General features: G+C 42.0%; 1 protein-coding gene across 8 annotated transcripts in view; it reads left to right on the plus strand.

The window, feature by feature from the left end:
- The window catches only part of cobl (cordon-bleu WH2 repeat protein), a 57,944-nt gene that overhangs the window by 34,922 nt on the left and 2,139 nt on the right, over window positions 1-20,883 (plus strand). For 7 of the 8 annotated variants that reach the window (XM_056380709.1, XM_056380715.1, XM_056380714.1 and 4 more), the window contains 9 exons: window positions 6,952-7,546; window positions 10,973-11,146; window positions 14,712-15,033; window positions 16,353-16,468; window positions 16,631-16,822; window positions 16,984-18,590; window positions 18,721-18,948; window positions 19,196-19,312; window positions 20,267-20,584. In XM_056380709.1, the coding sequence (XP_056236684.1) occupies window positions 6,952-7,546; window positions 10,973-11,146; window positions 14,712-15,033; window positions 16,353-16,468; window positions 16,631-16,822; window positions 16,984-18,590; window positions 18,721-18,948; window positions 19,196-19,312; window positions 20,267-20,584 (3,669 nt within the window). The remainder of the gene's footprint in view (window positions 1-6,951; window positions 7,547-10,972; window positions 11,147-14,711; window positions 15,034-16,352; window positions 16,469-16,630; window positions 16,823-16,983; window positions 18,591-18,720; window positions 18,949-19,195; window positions 19,313-20,266; window positions 20,585-20,883) is intronic. The other variant, XM_056380717.1, reaches the window with a different exon arrangement.

Consider the following 20,883-nt stretch of genomic DNA (forward strand, 5'->3'; position numbering starts at 1 on the left):
TACAGTAGGTAATAAAACAGTACTTCCAATCTATTTTTATACCTTCATGCTGGTGACAGCGGTGGCCAGAGGCATTATGTCTTCAGGTTGTCCGTCCAATTCTTGTGAAGGCGATACATCAGGAACGCCTTGAGGGAATTTCTCACAATTTCCCACTTGGACTCGGGGATGAACTGATCAGATTTTGTGTGGTCAAAGAGTGAGGTCACTGTGACCTCTCAAAGTACGTTTTTGGCTAATACTCAAATCATACACTTATTATAACACAGTTTAACACAAACGTCCAATTCGCTTCACTGTGACATCATAATGTGCATAAACACTTTTCTGACCATAACTCAGGAACAGAGGGGGAGATATGTGACCATATTTCCTGCAACTTGTCTGGTGGGTGGAGGCACACAACTCCAATATGGTAATTCTAGTTTTACCTCATTTAGTCTTATGCTGTTATTGAATTTCAGCTTTGTCATACACATGTCTACTAAGAGCATAATCACTATTTATAGTGAATATGTGCAACATGTCTTGTGGACTGTACGTGTGCTTGGTCTTGTGGTTGTGGTGCCTGAAGTGTACTCTAGGTAGGCACTATGAGCTTTCTATTCTTATGCACTGACCTTGAAGATTGTGAAAGTGTGAGTAAGGGGCCAGGAATAGGGGTACACGTCACCCTGCCATGCGGCCTATGTAGGACAGGATTTGTTTGCACTTGAAGCTGTCAAAACATCTTGTGTATGACACCAGCCAGCACAGATGGGACAAACGAATGAAGCGAATCTATGTTTGTGTCAGTCTCGTGTGTGTGTGTATGTATATATATATGTGTGTGTATGTATGTATGTATGTATGTATAATATATATTTTTTTTTTCATGATATGTTTTTGCCTGTTTAAGCTAAATGCAGATGCAGATTTCATGTAAAGCACATTAAAATCAGTAAAAGCGCCATACTCCACATTGGCAATGGGATCCCAAAAAAAGTGATTTCGAATTTGACTTCAAGTTTTTATTGTAGGCAATGTAGCTACATTACTCACTTTATTACCACTACCAGTACTAGTGTGAACGTGCATTATTTTACTCTGATTCCTCTTACCTCTGACCCACTGCACATATGAACATCACTGATAAAGTAGGGAAAAGGTGATGAAAACATAAAATTTCAGTGGGTTAGTAGGACAAAGTAGATGACAATGGAAGTGGGTCAGCCATGTGTCTCCTTATCCTTAGCTAGTCTCTTCACCGCCCCTCCTTTTCACACACACATTATTAAGACCTTTAACATAAAACTCTTTTCATCATACATGCACAGCCACATATGTTCATTATAACACACACACACACACACAATAACCCTAACACATGCTAACTGTCCTCCGGCCTTACTGTTAGGATGTTTTTGACCTCGGTGCCCTCGCAGTGTTGAGACAGTTCAGCCGCTATTATTATCTCTGACACGCACATATATACACATACTTCTGTGCGCACACCCATGCATATATGAATGTACTCATGCATGTTGACATGCACAGACACACACATATACAATCTACAAACACACACGCACATACTCCATTTCACATTCCACATTAGCGCTGTAATGTTGCCCTGTTACAAAGCCCCCTCACCCATCAAGAGTCCTTCAAAACAACTGATGAATGGTCACGCCACCAGGTTGCAGGCTCCATGGGTGGCCCTATCTGATCAACATGCTCCAACATGGGGCCCTTTGCCTCTCAAACCATAGAGTGGAAAATTTAATGGACACACCAGACTGTCCTGGTATGGCCTTCTTTGCACTTTTGTGTAAAGGCACATTCCCTTTAAAAATGTACCCATGTACACAACTTTCTCAGTCGTTCTTTAATGAGCCAATATGAGACCAAATAAGAACAGGGAAAACTATGATGTGTTTAACCAAAGAAGCATGTTGATAGATGATAACACCTTGTGCAGGAGGTGCGCCTCTATCCCAACTAGTTGTGATCAGTGGGAGAGACTTTGATCACACATTAAATTGACCAATAAATGGGAGCAATTTATTTGTTTCATTTTCTCCACTGCCTTTTATTTTAGCTATATTATTCAGCATGATGAAACAATAAACAACACTTCAGCAATTTTAGTGCAGAGCATCTCTCCTTCAATAATAGATTTTACCAGTCTTCAGTCTAAGCACCATTAATGAGACAAAAACACTGGAGAGAACAAATAGCTTTGAGTAGCTGTAATCAGGTTCTTTATTTTTGTCTTATTAGTGGTGTTACTGTAGAAATGGAAAAAAGGAACATGCTCATGCTCATGCCCACAAATTCATGAGTGAAAATTGAAAAATGAACCATTTCTCTGCACCTCAGACAGCTCATTTGTTACAGTTTCAGTTTTTCTTCTTTTTTTTTAAGTAAGAGATTACTAACTTGGACGAAAGTAGCTCATTGCAGATTGAGATATATCAGTATCAGTGTATATGTTGACAATACATATTTGTCCACCACAGAGAAACCTTCTTTTTTCAACTCTACTACTTTGTGCAGGATATTAACCAAATTTAAGGGATCCTTATCAAAACTGCTTATGCTATGTGTGTATGTAAATGTTGAGTTTAGTTTAGTTTATATCTTAGCTTATCTTAATCTTAAATATCAATTTCAGAATTGGGTTAAAAAAATAAATGTTATGTTATTTCTGGTTTTCTGGTATTTATGTTTGTTAATCCCTATGTTTTTAATTAATTAATATTTTCATTTCCTGTTGCCAATAAATGAACCCGACTGATACAGACTGGTTGCAATGCAACAAGGAATTTATTTTTTTGAAAATATGTAAACAAACAATGAACAATATGAACAAATATTCAATCTGAGGAATAGTTTGTACTCTGAATCTTCAGGCAGGAAACAGCAACAGAGAGTCTTTGTGAACCAGCTGAAGAAACTTCATTTGGCTGAGGCTCATGTTGGCCTGCTTTCCAGTGGTGACAGGAGATGGGTGGGGTTAGATGAGCTGGTGGAACTGAAACCACAGCAGAGTGTCTGGTAGGCACCCCACAAATATCCTCACAATCCATGACTAAAGCAAGTTCAGCAGGAGGGGGTCAAAGGAGATGGTGGAGATGACACCACAGCAGTGTCTGGTTATCTGGTGGGCCCCTCAGCAGCGGCTGAATGTTCAGCAGGTAGAGGAAAAGAGTCTGGCTCTGGGGTGGGAGTGGGCTGTTCCTCTGCTTCATCCAGGCTGTTGTTCAAGTCATTCTAGGTGACAGTGTTGACAGGGGTTTCAGCAGCGGTTGTCAGGTCATCCAGTACAGCAGAGATGACAGGAGGCTGAGGAGAAGGTAGAGGAGAAGAGTCTGGTTCTAGGTTGGAAAATGGCTGCTCCTCTACTTCATCCAGGAAATTGTTCAAGCTATTGTGGATGGCAGTGGTGGTCGAAGGAGCTAGTGTAGGAGCAGTGACGGCAGAGTCTGGTCCTTGTTCAAGTTTTCATCAGGGGTGTTTGCACTCCCTACACCATCCACCAGGTCTGCTGGCTCAGTCCAATCCTTGTGAGTGTTTTCATTTATTGACATATTTACAGGAGAAATTAGGAGTAATGTAATAGCTGGCTCAAAATGACTGTCTTTTCAGGAGTCTGGTCTTATCAGCTTGAGAAGAGGTCTGGCCTCATTCTCATCAAAGTCCATCAGTTCAAAATCCCAGAAATGAAAGAAAATGAAAGAACACACAAGTTTCATCTTTACTGTCCCCCTCTGCCTCATTACACACAGACTGGTGTGACATGACAAGAGTTTAGGCTGAATGTGTGTGTGTGTGTGTGTGTGCACCCTGAGTGTGCTTTTGCTCTTCTCCACCAGCAGCTCAGTCAGATCTTCAGCAGTCACCTCAGATGGGAGCCAGTTTTCTCTTGAAGCCTCAGAAGTTCAGAGATCTGAACAACATACAAGAGATAATAATATAATGTTATTCTACCGCTTCTTATTTAGAGTTTTAACTACATCTGAAAAAACACCAGCAAAGAAACTTCTTACATACCTTGATAGGACTGTAGATGCCTCTGCCTCTGCCAGTAAACTCCAAACAAATTAAACTGTCAAAATGACTGTGAAAATTTCACAGTAAGTTCAACAATAGACTCAAGAGTACTCACAAACAGTTTATCCTCCAGATACAAATGAGGTGAAACTTCACACACCCTTCACCCTTTTAGGGTGAAGGGTGTGTGAAGTTTCTTATTGTGGAGCCACTGAGATTACCATTCAAGAGCTTTCTGTGTGTGTGTGTATGTATGTATATATATATTATGTATGTATGTATATATATATATATATATATAACACATCCATGCACACACACACTTGTTTCATTAATGTGTCTACCATCCACCATCACACAGACCTCAATTATTTCCACTAAAACTGAGGTCAATGTGTTAAAACTGTTTTTATCTTTACATATTATTTTTTTTATTTCTTTTATTCTGCTGTTCAGTGTTTCAAGTGAAGTGTTATCAGTGATTAGAGCAACACAAACCAAATACATCTGAGCTCTACTGCATCAGATTGAGCTACAATATGCAGACACTATGTCCACATTTTGATCACTGATATCAGACATATTGGTCCCTTGACAATGCGGAGCCCGGTGAGTCCAGGTTACGTTAAAGGGGTATTTCAAGTCAAACTCCAAAAATGTGATCTTACATTCCCCGAAATGTAACCCAACCAGTAAGATCTTTTTGTCAGACATTTGCTGGATTCTCCTGGACACCCCCTTGTCTCACAGCCCCAGGGCTTTTGTTATTAATTTTCAAGCCTGCATGCCCAAGCCTAGATATGACACACATGACAACATTGTCAGGGTTATTTTCCCAGACTTGACAAAGCCTGATTAAGCCATTCACAGACTAAATAGTCCTCTCTATGACTAGTAAACTGACCTTTATGACTAAAATCAGTGGAGCTTAGCTTTTAACTGAAGCCCCAGACGTTGTTTCTGCTTTTGATTTGATGCAAAATGACTTGATTGTAGTTACGGTGTAAGGACTTGAGGATCAAGTCATACTTTGACTGTCCTTTGGTTTAGGGGCCACAAGGTTGACTTGAGAAATAAAGTGGCTTGATCCTGCCTCTTGCAGGAGTATGTGCATAGCTCTTGAAAAAAAGTGATCTTTGGTCAGCCACTGACCAAGATCATCTTCCCCGATAATGTACATCTATTCTTTCGTTTGAAAAACTGCTGCAAATGTAAAATCAGTAAACAATACACATAAACAACACAGTGTATATGTAATCATATTACACAGACAGCTTAACTTAATGTATATTGCGACCCTGAATGTGGTAAGAAGATTCTTGAGTCTTGGCTTCAGTCTCTAACAATCTTAAGTACATGCTTGCTGTGTTCCCAGTCATGGCGCCAATAAGCCCATGAGTGCAGCACACATGTAACCCTGCAACCCTTAACAACCCCCTAATCCATACACCCCAGCTCAGTCTGACATATGAGATATACTGTTCCTTCTCACCTCATGTATGTGTGTGCACTCATTGGCATATGTGAGAGTGTGTATGTGCTCATACAGTCACACAGAAAAGTGTGTGTGCATGTGTGTTGAGGCCACAGCTCTCTTCCTTTCATAGCAGGGCTTGGCTGCAGTCTTATGTTTCATTCTGCAGGGAACACACACACAAACATACTGGCACACATGCATGCACACACACACGCGCGCACACACACACACACACACACACACACACACACACACACCACACACACACACACATACATCCATCCATCCATCTTCATAGGCAAGTCAGTCATCCATTTCAGCTTCAACTTTGGCCCACATCACTGGTAAGTCTGTATTCATGTATGTATGAATACCAGAGACGGAGAGAAGCGGGAGACCAAGGAAGAGAAAGACAACCAGTTGGGGGGCCATTTGGTTTCCATAGAATGCCATGCATTGAGTTCACTGAGTTCACATGTGTGAACCCAGTTCGCCTGGGGAAAGGCAAGGTGGCCTGATCTCCCTCTTGTCCTGCTGCATGATGCAACACTACATGCAGCTTCAGGCATGTTCTCTGTAGAGTCTCAGTGTGAAGAAAAGTTGAACTGCTGCAGTAATTTGGATTTCTTGAAAAAGGGACATCTGCACTGTTGCAGCCTGCCCATAGACCTTTTAAATTGATTCTTAGAAAGCTGACTAAACAGTGAATAAGATCAGTTGCACATGAGGGTGAGAATGGTGTGATTTCCCTGTGAAATAAAACAGATCATTTCCCACTTGTTAGTTGATTCATAGTCTTATCCCTTTTTTCCCTTTATTTTTCTCTCTTCCTTTCCCCTTTTATCCTCCTCTCCTAAATAGTCTGAATTAAAAATGTTTTAAACCCTAATTATTATATAAAAACATAAAACAGTATTAATGTTATGAACTGAACTGAGTGTTGAACGTACAGGAACAACATGCCAGAACACAATTTCTAGATTTTTTTTTTTTTTTTGTTTGCACACGCACACGGAAGAAATGACATCTGTGCTAACAACTGACCTGTCACTGCAAACCCTGAAGTGATTGGTGATTCAGCATTAAGAGTAATTCAGCAAGACAGCATAACATTTGAATAATGGTTAATTGAAAAACGCCACCGCAAAATACATATATCAATATGTACTATCACAATAACACTGCATCACATTAACTGTTTCACTGCCGGCCATTTGTATGTCTTGTTGTAGGATGATTTAAAAGGAATGTTGGCACTCTGATGGATTTGAAGACTCAGACGGCTGCCAGAACTCCACTTGATTTAATTACTCAGTAGTAAACTCTACTTCAGTCCTGGCAGACTGAATTTACAAGCTGATTTATAGGCAGACCACACACACACACATGCACAAGGTGCTCACAGTGAACTTTCCTACTGTCTCTCTCCTTTCTATCAGATGGCTCTTGGCTCAGAAAGCCAGCAGAGGAAAAGAAAGGCTCCAGCCCCTCCTCCCACCCCAGCATCCATCACCCCGGGCTTTGATGACACTTCAACTTCTCCTTCTCCCACTCCTGATAGCCTAGCTATTGAAACACCCACCCCAGCCCTCCGCACCAAGGTGGCACAGTCGGTTCCAGCCTCTTCTACCATTGTGGTAATGCAAACAATGAAACCCGCCCCCTTGAAAGTAGCAATCCAACCTGCCACCCCAACCGCCAGCTCCCCAACCCCAAGCAGCAGCACCACCGACAGCCTAGCTCTCCAGGATTCCAGCTCTGACCTCAGCCACAGCCTTGATGACTCAGATGCTGACCTAGACCAGACTGGCTCCTACTGCAGCACCCTCACCAGCAGCACAGTGAGCGGCTCTGTGCGGGTCCAGCCCGCTACAAAAAGCTCCAGCAGCAGGATGGAGGAATCAGAGATGTCGAGCAGCACGGCTACCAAATTAAATCAAGAGGTGACCTCAACCAGCAGCTCTAGGTCTGAGATGGAGTCAGCCCTCAACCTGAAACTGGATGAAGTTGAGAACAACAGACACAGTGCAATGGGTAAATAACAGACATTCAAGACAGCATGTCTAAAAATCAAGCACATGACATTGAACAACAACTGATATTCCAAAACTGCAGTTCAGATGCAACAAATTTTGAAAAAAATAGTGTGAAATGTATTTTTAATCCTTTAAAATTGTGCTCTCTGAAAACAAACTAGAATTATTTTCCCTTGTTATTGATAACATCCCTCATTTGGCAGACTCCTTCTTCACAAACTAAAGACACCAACACTATTATATTCTTAAACAGAGTATTAGTAGTAATAAAGGAAACACAACACCACAGGCAACAAAGCTGTAATGAGATCTACAGGTACCTGCTGTTTTCATACCTGCCATATATCATTCTTTGTTTTCACATGTTACTTTTGTGAACTCAATTTCTTTTAGTTTAACCAACTGACATGTCACATCTTCACATCGTGGTAAACAAAACATTTACATTCATCAAAGAAAATGAACTTGGCTGTTGATCACTGCACTCTTGACAGTGATGGTAAACACACTCTCTGTATGTTAAGGAAGTGAGACAGTCAGAAGTTGCCTGTAGAGGTTTTCTGGCTTAGAAAGTGACTGAATGTCTGCCCTGGAGAACTGAGCTGTCACAATGCAGCAACGTCTGAAACTTAAACTGTCAAGAATGACGTACATAACCTGTGTGTGTGTCTGTGTGTCTCTGTGTCTGTGTGTGTGTGTGTGTGTGTGTGTGTGTGTGTGTGTGTGTGTGTGTGTGTGTGTGTGTGTGTGTGTGTCTGTGTGTCTCTGTGCCTGTGTGTCTGTCTGTGTGTGTGTGTGTGTGTGTGTGCCTGCGTGCGTGCGTGCATGCATGTGTGTGCGCGGATGCATGCTTCATGGCTAAAGTACAGGAACAAGTGGAGCTGGTTTTCATCATAGCTCATGAGACAATACAGTCCTTGTCTCTTGCCTATGCTTATCAATCCCTCGCGTTCTTATCTTTCTCTCTCTCTCTCCATCTCTCTTTCTCTATCCCTCTCTTTATCTTTATCCCTCTATTATTTCTTTTTTTTGCCCCTCACACAAACCTTCAAAGCTGGCAGATATAAAGTCAGACAGATCCATCACAGATTTAAACAGGCTCTACATGAACTTTCGCTGGCCCTCCTATTGATCTTTATATAACCTAGATCTTTCTCTGTAGCAAAGTGAGATTGCAGCAGAGGGCTGTCGTGTCTGACAGGGGCAGAGATGAGAGAGCTGCAGACCTCAGAAAAGGGATGAGAAAGGTGAGAGTAGCAGAATGAAGTTCAGAGAAAGGAGCATGGGAAGGTTTTGGCAGAGGGATGACAGGGTAGTGAGGTAGAAACAAGGGGACTCGGGGGGGTTTAAGGAGTGGAGGATGACGGACAGGCAGATGAAAGCAAGAGAAAGGATGAAGTATGAGGAGGTTTGTGCATTAGACAGGATGGAACAGACAGAACGAGGATCATTAATAAATTTATAGACCTTGCTACTTCTTTTTCTCTATCCTGACACTCTGCTGACAGTGCATCACCTTCTCTCTTCTCTCAGTCTTCCTTTGTTCCCCTATACCATGTGTTAGAAAGTATTCACTTTAAAATGTTTATTTGTACAAAAATAGTTTTATTCCGAAAAGCACGTTCTCTAAAAAACATTGTTTTGTCCTACAGACAACCTCAACATCAACTTTTCAACTTTTCACACTGACTGTGAAATATTTTTCATTGCAGCCTGACAACCGCACGTATACATGAACAGTACATATTTGGAAGTGAATGAATAGCTGGTATACACATTAGGGCTGGACAACTACACCCTGCACACAGTATATGGTGGTGCCCTCGTGCTTTTATAGGCATAGGCAGAAATGTACACACTCTTTCATTTATGTAGGTTTGATTTAGTCTTTCATCTTTGTAGGTTTAGTTTGGCCTTTCATTTTACGCAAAATTGATGTGTATGTCAAACTGTAAACTGTTTGTCATTTGCTCTGGGAAGCTCTGTGATAAAGATCTCTAATTCTAAATAAACAGAGGTGGAGCTGCAACAGTGTAGTACAAGGTTACGCTAGTATTTTTTTCTTAAATCGTAGTTTTACACTCGCTTCTTTTAGCGCCTGATATTAGGGTAATATAATAGCTCATATCTTCAAATTACATGGTGCTGTAGAAGCATAAAATAAGTAAGCCTGTGTATTCATGGTGTGTTGATAGTGTGTGTGCTGCGCATTAGGCACATTATGTCAGTGTTTACATCAGTCTGAATTCAAAGCTTGAGCTTAGTTGAAAAACAGAACAGAGAACAACAAAGCTGTAGTAGTTAAATTAAAAGCATGTACATGTAGAATGTGGATTTCTTCAACTACAACTTCATGTTGAAGTGAAACACTGTAATACCACTGTGGAGGCATCAGTGCAGCTCTGTGCAGTGCAATAACTAAATACAGAAGGAGAATTCAACCATTTTAACCTCTGTGTCTGTGTGTGTGTGTGTGTGTGTGTGTGTGTGTGTGTGTGTGTGTGTGTGTGTGTGTGTGTGTGTGTTTGTGTGTGTGCTCCAGAGGCTGTCAAGGTTGTGATGGTGTAGTTTATCATCTCAGCTCTGCCTGCTGTTTCAGTTCCCTCCTGTTGTCGTCAACAGAGTAAACAGATAAAGTAGCACATCGACAGCACCTGCTGACTAAGACGCAGCACACTGATGCATCACAAGCCTTAGAGGGAAATTTAGCTAGCTGTATATCAGCTGCACTGTTTTACAGTAATTGTGTTTTTGCAACTACATCCCAATATGTTATCCAGATTGATTTTGTCCCATTTGTCAGTCCATACTTCTGTCAGCATCACCTGTCTCCTGTGCTTTATGTGTCATGGTCTTTACATATCACACGTCGGCAGCTAAGAAATAAAACAAATAGTTCCACTCCTTTTACATATTTATTTTTAACTGGGAATTTTACAACACACAGGATTTATATAAAGTGGAAGGACGCTGCAAACTGGCTGTTTTCTTAAAACTTCAGCTGATATTCTACAGACTTTTTTGCTAAGGTAGGGCCCTCTACTACAAGTAAACTGTGAAAATCCACTGGAACAATAGTGAAAACCTACAAATGAGTGAACTGTAAACACTGGAGTAACTTGCTGTACTTTAACAGCGATAACCTCCATGGTTCAGCAGACAAAGAAATGAGTTCTGCCCACAGAAACTCAAATTTCATAACCAGAAAATCCTAGGATAAAGAAGTGTAGCACAGAAACACAGCAGCCAAGTGTTAAATGAATAAAGAATAGAATAGAAGAATAGAATAAATAAAAGACAAAGATCTTGATGTTTACATAATGTTTTCTCTGCTACTTTCAGTTTGATAAGAAGTTTGCATGTGAGATGTTTGTTCCCCGTGACCATCAGTGCCTGCCCTGCCTGCATGTTGTTTCTCCTCTAGGAGCCTCTGATCAACCAGTGCCACCCAAACCTCGTCGTTCCCTGGCTCAGGGACCACCACAGCTTGTCCTAACCCCCACTCCATCCACTCCTCCCCTGCCCTCCCCTCCCATTGAGCCCACAGAAAATGACTCCCCAGTGAGTCCCATGGTGATGGAGGAAGCAGCTCCCCAGTGTAGGTTCCAGATGGACTGCGTCTCCCTTTCCTTCACTCTTGGTCTTTCTTTTTCTTTCCTAGAAGCTGCGCCCCTGGTTCTCTGACTTTTACTTGATTTGTTTAAATTTGAGTTTGTGTCTTTGCAACTGTCCTTTATGTATGTCCTGCACTCTGTCTTCACATGCCATCCATTTCTCAATCAGCGACCCCGGGCAGCTGAGTTGTTAAGTGAGACCCAGTCCCTGTGAGGTCAAGGTGCTTCATATCTATAAATGTCAACCTGTAAGCCCTGTTATTTCTTCTGGGCCCAGAGGTCAGGGCTAGGGTCAACACCAATCAACTGGAGTGCCTTTTATGTTGCATCTATACAGTAGATGGGAGTATATTAGATGTATAATGGAAGAGATGCTGAACCATATGTAAGCTACCGTCTCTCTCTTAAGGGGTTCTTACTTTTGTATGTTGTACTCAGTTTCTTTCTTTACCTTTAGGATTTTCTCTGGATGCTGTTTTGATCACCATTCCCACCAAGTGCAGTGTTCATGATCTACCCACCTCAAATCACATCTGTTCTTTTCTTTACTCCCTTCCCCGCACCCTCTTTTGTAGTGTACTGCTGTGGGCCTGTGCGTCTGCGCTCCAAACACTCCTGAAGTCTCTCTCTGGCTCGACCCTTCCTTTGTTCACCAATCCTTCAGTTTCCGTTGCCTCTTCTTCTGCTTCACCCTTCTCCTTTCTGCTGGACATCCCTCCGACATTCACCATCCTACTGTCACTCTTTTAAGAAATGTTCTACTGTTTCTTCTCTCCTCTTGTATTTGTTGTGACAATCTCAGTTCTATCATTATTTTAATTGTCTCATTTTTATGACTTGCTTTCACTTGGTGTCACTCGCAGAAGCCGCTTCGCAGCAACTTTATTGCATCTGTTCTTGTGATGGTTTGGATTTGATCCTGTTGAGGACAGAAGATGCCGCAAGTGAAAGCAAGTCATGCTCTCCAATGTTGCTCTTAAAACGATCCTTTTTTGTGTTTGATTTCTTCTTTTTTTCTACAAATGTATGTATATACTTTTGTTGGTTTTGCATTTCAACTTAATCTGCTAGTTGTCATTGACTATGCATGAGATCAGGGCTGAGTTAAAAGTGGACACGCAGAATGTGGTCAGGAGACTATACAGTGACAGATGAGCTAAACCCTGAACGTATCAGTTACAATGTGATTGATGAGTGACAGGCTGGAATGAGGTTATGAGGTGAGGCCATGCAGTATCTATCAGCCAATATTTTGGTGATGTGATATCTGCAGATCAATAGTTGGACAGCGTACGTTTCTCTCTTTGTGCCTGGTGTTGGGGATTATTTTAGAAACATGAGACCTGAAAGCATGCTGCCTTTGGCAATAATATGGAAAGGGTGATCTGTCAATGACATGTTGCTTATAGGTGGTAGTGGCTCATGTATTTTAAAGACAAGTATTTAAAATAAAAGACCTGCTCCCAAGGAAACTCGTAACAGTGGACATTGAAAAGAGATTGACACGACACACTGACTTGTCTGTGACTGTCACGGCTTATAGCTGCATGAATACTTTACATCTTGTTTTTGAAATGATGGGTAGAGATCCAAAATGACCCTTCTGTCGTGACGTTCGATGTGGGCGAAAAAAAGGGTTCATCGTTTGGGGTTCAGAGCAAAACTAAGTATATCATTTGGATCTTTAGCTGAAAAACCACAAGAAACGTGGCCTTACGTGAAGACTGCTTCATAGAAAAATTACGCATTTACAATTTTGAGCACTACATTATTATTATTTATATGTTTTAAAAAATGCTAACTATTCTTTTTGACTGGTGAACATGTCAAAGAAATGGAGCCCTTGTTTTCATCATATGACTCGTTCTGAACTGTGTGAATGCAGTTATTGTGGTGTCACAGAATCAAATTGTTTTTCAGTAAAGTAGGATTTTACATTTTTGCGAAGAAGACCCTTCATTTTTATGTCTGATTAACAATGTACCAGGCAGATCTGATTAAAAAGGTTATTCAGTGAAAGTAATTACATTTTTATGTAAAATATCATTTATCCGCTGAGTCACTGAGTTGTGATGCAAATGTGTAGCCTAGTAAGTGTGTGTGTGCTTATTAAGCCTGTAGAGTTATGCTCATGAACATACACTCATCTGTGTTGAAGATCAAAATATTTGTTTGAAAGACATTTTTCAATTAAACAGTTGAAGACTGGATCAAGATGGAAGGGTTTTTGTTTTTGGGTTGTGCATGGATTGGTGCATGGTCAGATTTTGATAAGTAACACGTCACAGTATTGATTTGCTTGGGAATGGAGACACCTTTTGTTTGACTTTAACAGAGTCATGTGCCTAAGGTCACATTGAGTTGGAGGTTTGAGAACAGTGTGTTTGGATGTTTACTTGTGTGTTTGTAACGCAAGCATACGGTACACTTGTGTAAACCCATGAGAGCATTACACAGTGTGTATACATGCACTTTTCTGTGTGTGTGTGTGTGTGTGTGTGTGTGTGTGTGTGTGTGTGTGTGTGTGAGGATTGTGGCTGTAGCTGGCATGACTAAGCTGTTGCTGGGAAGGCGCTGGGAGGACAGCCCTGTGAGTCATCACCACATCTCCTGGAACTGACTGTTCTCTCCACACCATTAGGACCCGGTCCAAAACTGACAGGCCCAGTACACACACACACACACACACACACACGCAGACACACAGACACACACCTGGTATCACTAACAAGGTCACTCTCTGTTAAACCCATTTTAAAGAATCCCCTGTTGAGTTCTCAGTGCTGTGCATGCTGGCCAGGCCACTGAAACCTTAAAAAAAATGGTGCATTGATTTTTATTCTCTTGGCCTAGAGTTCAATGAGATCAGTGACAGACTAAATAACTTCTCCAAAAGCCACAGCACTGACCAGAGCATGACTACTAAAGAGATGAGAGGGTATGAAGCAATACTCTCTCTGTGGAATCTAAAACAGTACTGTAAAAATCTAATTAAAAGGGTTTGTTTACAGTAAGTCCACCCACATATCATTAAAGCTGTTTTATCAAGCCACAGGTGGTTGTGCTGTGGGCTTGTGTTTGTATATTTGGCTTGTGTTTTCTGGTTTGTGTGTGTGCGTGGTGTCAGAATGAATGTTGAAACTAACGTAAATACTTCCTCTGCTTCCTCTCTTGCTCCTCATGTTCACTCTGCATCCTGTGCTTCTTTTCAAACAAATGTCCTCATGATTTGTTGTGTTGTTTTCCTCAGTAATAATCTTCCTAGGTATCAAAAGTCTTTAAAGGTTTGTGGATTTGAGAAAACAAAAAAAAGGCATTTGTATTTTTTAACATAATGCACGGCATGAGTAAAAAAAACCAGACAGCTGTGATGTCTGATTTGAAAAATGTAATTTTCTATCCCAGTGCAAACCCATTCACAGTTGTTTATTTTTAACAACCTTTTTATTTGGTTGTTGAAATTGACTGTTGCTAACAGCTACTCACAGTTTTAAAAGAGAGTGATAACATCTAATACTGATGCTAAGATCTTCCTCTGTCCTCTACCAGCCTGGCTCCACTCCATGGGGAGCTCTGCAGCCAGTGGCCAGAAACCAGAAACTGAAACACCTGAGGAGGAAACTGTGTCCCTGGGCAGCAGCAGTGGTGGCAGCAGCCTGCCTGACCAGGGTTACGCTGCCTCAGAGGGTATGGCAGACGGCGAGGACTCGGGCATGGTCAGCTCTCCATCTGACACCCAGCCCACATCCCCGGATGGGAGTTTGTCTTTGGATGGAAGTAGCGGAGGCGGAGCAGAGAAACTGCTGGGACCGGTACGGGACAATTCCAGCGATAGTGACGAGGGATGTGCAACCTGGGGATCAAGACACAGGTAGAGAGACAGTCATACAAAGCTGAGATTGATGACACATTGAGGAAGTGTGATTGGGTGTGGAAAACGAGAGTGAGGGAGGGAAGTAAAGAATGTTAAGGATACTCTATTTGAATTTACATAATTTATGATTTATTTGTCCAACAAGATAATAAAGGCCTCATTCAGGATGGTGAGGCACATTAATGCATGGCTGCTTTGGCCTCAAGAGAAAAGTCTCTGCCTTAGTCAGTCATCTGTCTGGGATAATGCATGTGATATTCACTTTGCTGTCAACTTGAGGCCAGCCCAACCGCTGATAAGTAAAACCTGCATTAAAATCTTCAACTGGATTCTTGCTTTAGTTTTACACCTGTATTTTCCCCTGAAGAGTGAACCATCACTCTTTCAAGTAACTTTTAAAGTCCCCACAGTTTTCAACTGTGCTAGCAGTAATAACCAAGAGCAGTTCTTGCCATGTGTTATATTTGAGTTGTAGCCAAAGGTGGCACCCTCAACTTTTAGTGCTGGGCTTTCATAGTTATGGTTCTAGGCTCTTATTCAAAGGCCTTCGTGGAAAATGAATGCTGCCCCAGATCACTTTTCGCCTTTTAAGTTGTTGTGAAATGTGTATGGTAATGTGCCCAGACCAAGGATCTTGGATCGATGCTCTCACTGAGAGAAACTTTATGAATCCGGGGTCTGGCCTGATGCTGCTGGCTCCTCAGTATTCCAGGAAAGCACTATAACCTTGTTTTCTCAGAATCGTTGTGGAAAAGAGCACCAGTCCAAGTCTCTTAGAAGACAAATTCTGTTTGGTTTGGCCTCCTTGTTGCAATTTGTTATGGCTAATACACCACTAACTCATGAGAATGCTCTGCTGAACCCTTGAAGAGAGTGAAGGAAGTTTGAACTGTGGTAATAATATCTTTACTGCTACATGTTTCAAAGCCAGCAGGCTCCAATAAAAATAAAATTCAGCTTTGAACAAGCACAAAATATTTAAAACTCACACCCTTCTTTTTTTTCTTTCTCCTACTACTGAACTGCATTTACCCTTTTGGTTTCTGAGGCAGATTAGTAACGGGAAGGGTGCTGGATGTAACACCAGCATTCAAATACGCGATTCAGCCTAAACAGCTGTTTGGTGGTAGCTGGGTGACTGTTAATAAAGATCATGGAGTCATACAGAGTGCTGTATTATGGCCGGCCCTATGTGCTGATCTGTTTTTGCATGAGCAGATGATACGGGACTTGTTATGTTACGGGCTGTTATGTGTTTTTACATGTGTATATTTGCGGATGTCTTTTTGACACATATTTGTGTGCACTGTCCTCAGGCACAATGACATCAGTTCACAGGCAAAGTCAGGCGGGTTCAAAGACAGCTATGAAGACCCAGAGCTCACAGCCCAGCTCCATCAGACTTTGGCAGATTTTGAAGCCGACCTTGCAGGTGAGGGAGGCATGCCATAGATTACAGTTCACTTATGATCCTACACTGGATTTGTGTTTCTTGTGTCGTGTGGTTGTTGAACAAATTACAAATCCATATAAAAATGTGCCACAAGTGACAAAGTATTATGTATTAACATTTTGATCTGCTCCCCTTTTCCAGACCACATTGATATTGTCTCAGTGAAGGAGACTCCCTATACCATGTCCACCGACAGTAATGAGGTGCCAGTGTCCGTAGTGGACATGGATGTGCCAGTCACAGCCATAGATGAAGTGCTGGAGGACTATGAAAGTAACGTTGTAGAAAATGAAGCAAAGGCACTGACGAGGACTGAGTCAGCTGGCAGCAAAGGTAAGAAGAACAATAGATTTAGTGCTTTAGATATTTTTTAATTAATTCCACTAATTTATGCTTTGTTTTCTTCCTCATTGGTATCATTACAACAGAGTTAAAATCCTGTCATCTTATTTTTATATATTAAATTGACTTTTTCTCACCCCTTCTTCTCACAGGTCCAGATTTTTGTCACCAGTCCAGCACCAAGCCACAGAACAAAAACAACAATGCTTGTACAGCTGCTGACAGTAATAAAAGCAGCAGTGCAAATACTAAGCAGCCGTCTCAACCTGAACAGCACAGGGAGTCACTGGAGAACAAGTCTATAGGTGATGAAAAGAGAGAAAAGATAACAGAGACAAAAATTAAAGAGATGAACGTCACTCAGACCGAGAGTGTTAAAGAGGAGAAGCAAAGAACAACATCAGCAGTGAAATCTAATGCCGACATGCAGAAACAGAGCAAAAGCACTGAGATCAAATCTGATCCTGTAAAAAATAACGCTCAACCTTTTCAAGAGAAGAAACCTGTTCTACCACCAACCAGTCAGAGATCAGTGTCTGCAGAAAGAGTTGAGGAAGGGCACAGAGTTTACCAAAATAACTCCAGCTCCAATACTTCCCACGGTAAAATCACTCGCAACGTCACATCACGGTTCGGTATGAAAACGTTCACTGTGGTTCCTCCCAAACCTTCTGCCGTACATGCTGCTACAGGAGATCCAGCCGTCAAATTAATCGCAGGTGCCATTACGATTGATGATCAAGGAAACATGGTGAAAGGTATCTCCCGGAACAAAGTTGGTGGTTCATCAGAGTCAGGGATTAATTGCGGCGAGGGGTCTCCTCTTCATGGAAGAGCCAAACTTTTTTGGAGCTCAAATGAGAGTCAAGAAAGTCCTGTGCACCACAGCAAAGGTCAGATTAATAAGGCGAAGGAGAACATGGATGGCCTGAGAAATACTCCCACTGTAATTTCAGAAACTCCATTGAAGACCAGTAACTCTGGGTACCTGAAAACAACACAAAATATTATGTATAAACCTGCAGAGAGAACCCAGCCTAAAGAGACAGTTAAAGAAAAAGCTAAAGAACCAGTGACAGACATCCATGTTGCAAAGGAGGAGCGGGTGGAGGTAGAGAGCAAGATTTCAGTGTCAACAAACATTCAGCAGCCAAGCTGTAAACCTGCCCTTTCCCCTCTACTCCTTCCAGACCTGAAAAGAGACCTGTCCTTCCTCAAACCATCCAGGCGAACCTCAAGCCAGTACGTGGCATCTGCCATCACTAAATACGCCCCAAAAACCTCAGATAAACCCAACTCCATCCCTAAAGTCGCTGACTCCTCTGCCTCTGTGAAAACACAGACTGTTGGCTTCCAGAGATCGGGTCGGTCCATACAAGTGAATCCACACCCATCTTCCCAGTCCTCTTTGGCAGATAATAAGGAGAACGACTCTGCTTCTAAACCCAACCCTTCTGGTCCTAAGAGATTAATGAGCTGTCCAGAGTATGTGTCAGATAGCCAGAGAGATTTTGGTGAAGCGAGACCAGACAGTGTTGCATCGACCAAAGGAAGCACTTCTACGCTGGAAACAGAAACAGCCAAGAGTAAGCACATTCAGTCTAGTGGCCCTGCCCAGATAAATGTGACCGCCAGCAATGACAGAGATGATATTAAACAGATTTGGCCCAGAAGTTCCAACCCTGCACAATGCAGTCCTCTACACTCATCTGCCAAACCACCCACAGCCCCAAAGACCATATCCCAAGGCCGGACAAATGTAAGTAAAACCTGGATTATAAAAATTGCATGTTATGGGTCTCCTGAAAAATAAATACTATGAAGCATTTTAACAATAAAATTGTTCCTGTAAATTACACTGTACTAAATACTCCACATCTTGTCTTCAGAACACAAGGGACATGACGAAGGCAGCCACCCATCTCACACCTGATGCGAGACCACAACCTTCTGTCACAGTATCAGACCGCGGTGATGTACCACAGCCGGTGACAGTGTTTGGGCCACTTAAGAAGTTCAGACCGGTGATCTGTAGATCTGTGGAGAAAGAGACATCTCTGCACAGCAGCCTGATGGACGCAATCCAGACAGGGGGAGGCAGGGACAGGTTGAAGAAGGTGAGATCAAGATAAGCATCATGCAGTATGTGGATGGATGGATGGATGGATGGATGGATGGATGGATGGATGGATGAGAATGAATTGGAAGAGAACCATTGGGCAGTGATAGTGACTACCAGCGATAGAAATATACACTATATTCTTAATTTTCTCAAGAATATTATTGCATTTGCTGCTGTTGGCTGGAAGACAAGAAGGGGATTTTGATTTTTTTCTCTTTTTATTTCTTTCCTTTCATTATTAGATATACACTTCTGGTCCCAGTAACATGAAGAAAGCATCTTATGTTGAGGAGGAGAACGAGAGGTCTGCTCTTCTGGCGGCCATTAGAGCCCAAAGCAACTCCAGCAGGCTGAGGAAGGTAAGATACTTGTATCGTCTGTCAATATCAAGGGGCCTTGCAGGGAAAAAAACTTGCTTGAATGGCACCTTGAATGTATTCACATTTATTCTCAAATAAATGTGAATTCATTACTGATTAGGTCAATTTTTTTCCAATACTTTGGTTTATGACCAAATTCCTGCATAATCAACAACATTCCCATTAGTCTTGGCTGCACTTTGTTTTTATTGTTAATGTCAGAACGCACATAATGCAACATAAACATTATACCTACGAAACATCAGCATGTCAGCATCGTCACGGAGCCAACAGCGTGACTGTATACTCTTTGTCTTGTTGCACTTTAAAGAGAACAAACACGTTTACTTATTGCAGTTGCATGGCATGAGGAGTATGTAAAAGGAAATGTGAATGTCTCTCTCATCACTTTGTGTTGTTAGCTAGTTAGCAGTTCACAAATTCATGCATGAACCAAGTTATGCAAGCATGGGTGTCTATTTCCATCCCTCTGTGTGGACTGAGAGTTGTGGTTTGCTGTCACATAAGGACCCATGTGGAATGAAAGGGGGCAGGAAACGTGCTGCTGTAGCTGAAACATCTGCGGTTCTATTCTGGAGGTTCCTTACCAGAGGTGGAATCTCTGGAATGCTGCGTGACTAAATTAGTCTCTTAAACGTTGTGCTTCTCAAAAAAAAAAAAAAAGCATAAATAAATAAAACTAAATACCCCTGTGCAATGGAATTACAAAATAAATAAGATAAAATCATATAAATGTGAATGTGTATAAACGAGATTAGAGCAGAAAAGAATTTGTTTGAACAAAGTATCTCTGTATGTGCTAGTCAGAGGTTGACGATAGATGCACTTGTGCGTGAGTGTGAGTTCAGTTACACATTCTGTATGAGCAGCTGGCTTCCCGCCTATGTTTATGTGTCTAGAGTTACCATTATCTCACTCCTTTGTGTGTTGCAGACCAAATCTGAGGCTGCAGATGAGCTTGAGAAGTTCAGGAAGGTGGTCTCTGAGGAGGAGAGAAGTGCACATCCCCCCTCCTCTCCCTCTCCTCCCTCTGTGACTTCCCCTTCCACTTCACCCCCTGTCTTTACCCCACCACCACCGCCGCCACCAGCGCCCACGGCCGCACCTCCACCTCCTCCCCCTGTCTTTCCCCAGGGTAAGCCTAGCGCTGCGGCACATCCAAGTGCTAACGCCCCCGCGAACCCTGCCTTGGCCAGGGAGGCTATGCTGGAGGCCATTCGCTCTGGATCAGCTGCTGAGAGGCTGAAAAAGGTACAAATACAGAAAAATACTTCATCTATCTACACCACAGAGTGAAATTTGTTACAGAAGTCACAACACCATTGACACATGTCCCATCGGACAAAGATGGCATAAGCAGATGAAAATTTAGCATTAGCACAGCATGTATTGAATATCTTTTTTGTTTTTTTATTGAGTGTTGGGGCATAAAACAGCATCATTTCACCCAGAGAGACTGTCATAAAAGAGGAGAGGAAGGGAACAAAAGGACACAGACACGAAAATAGGCAGAGACGGAACAGATAGAGGCAATGAAGCTAAAGGGAGCA

This window comes from Seriola aureovittata, chromosome 7 (genome assembly GCF_021018895.1).
Source record: "Seriola aureovittata isolate HTS-2021-v1 ecotype China chromosome 7, ASM2101889v1, whole genome shotgun sequence".
NCBI classification, from domain to species: Eukaryota; Metazoa; Chordata; class Actinopteri; order Carangiformes; family Carangidae; genus Seriola; species Seriola aureovittata.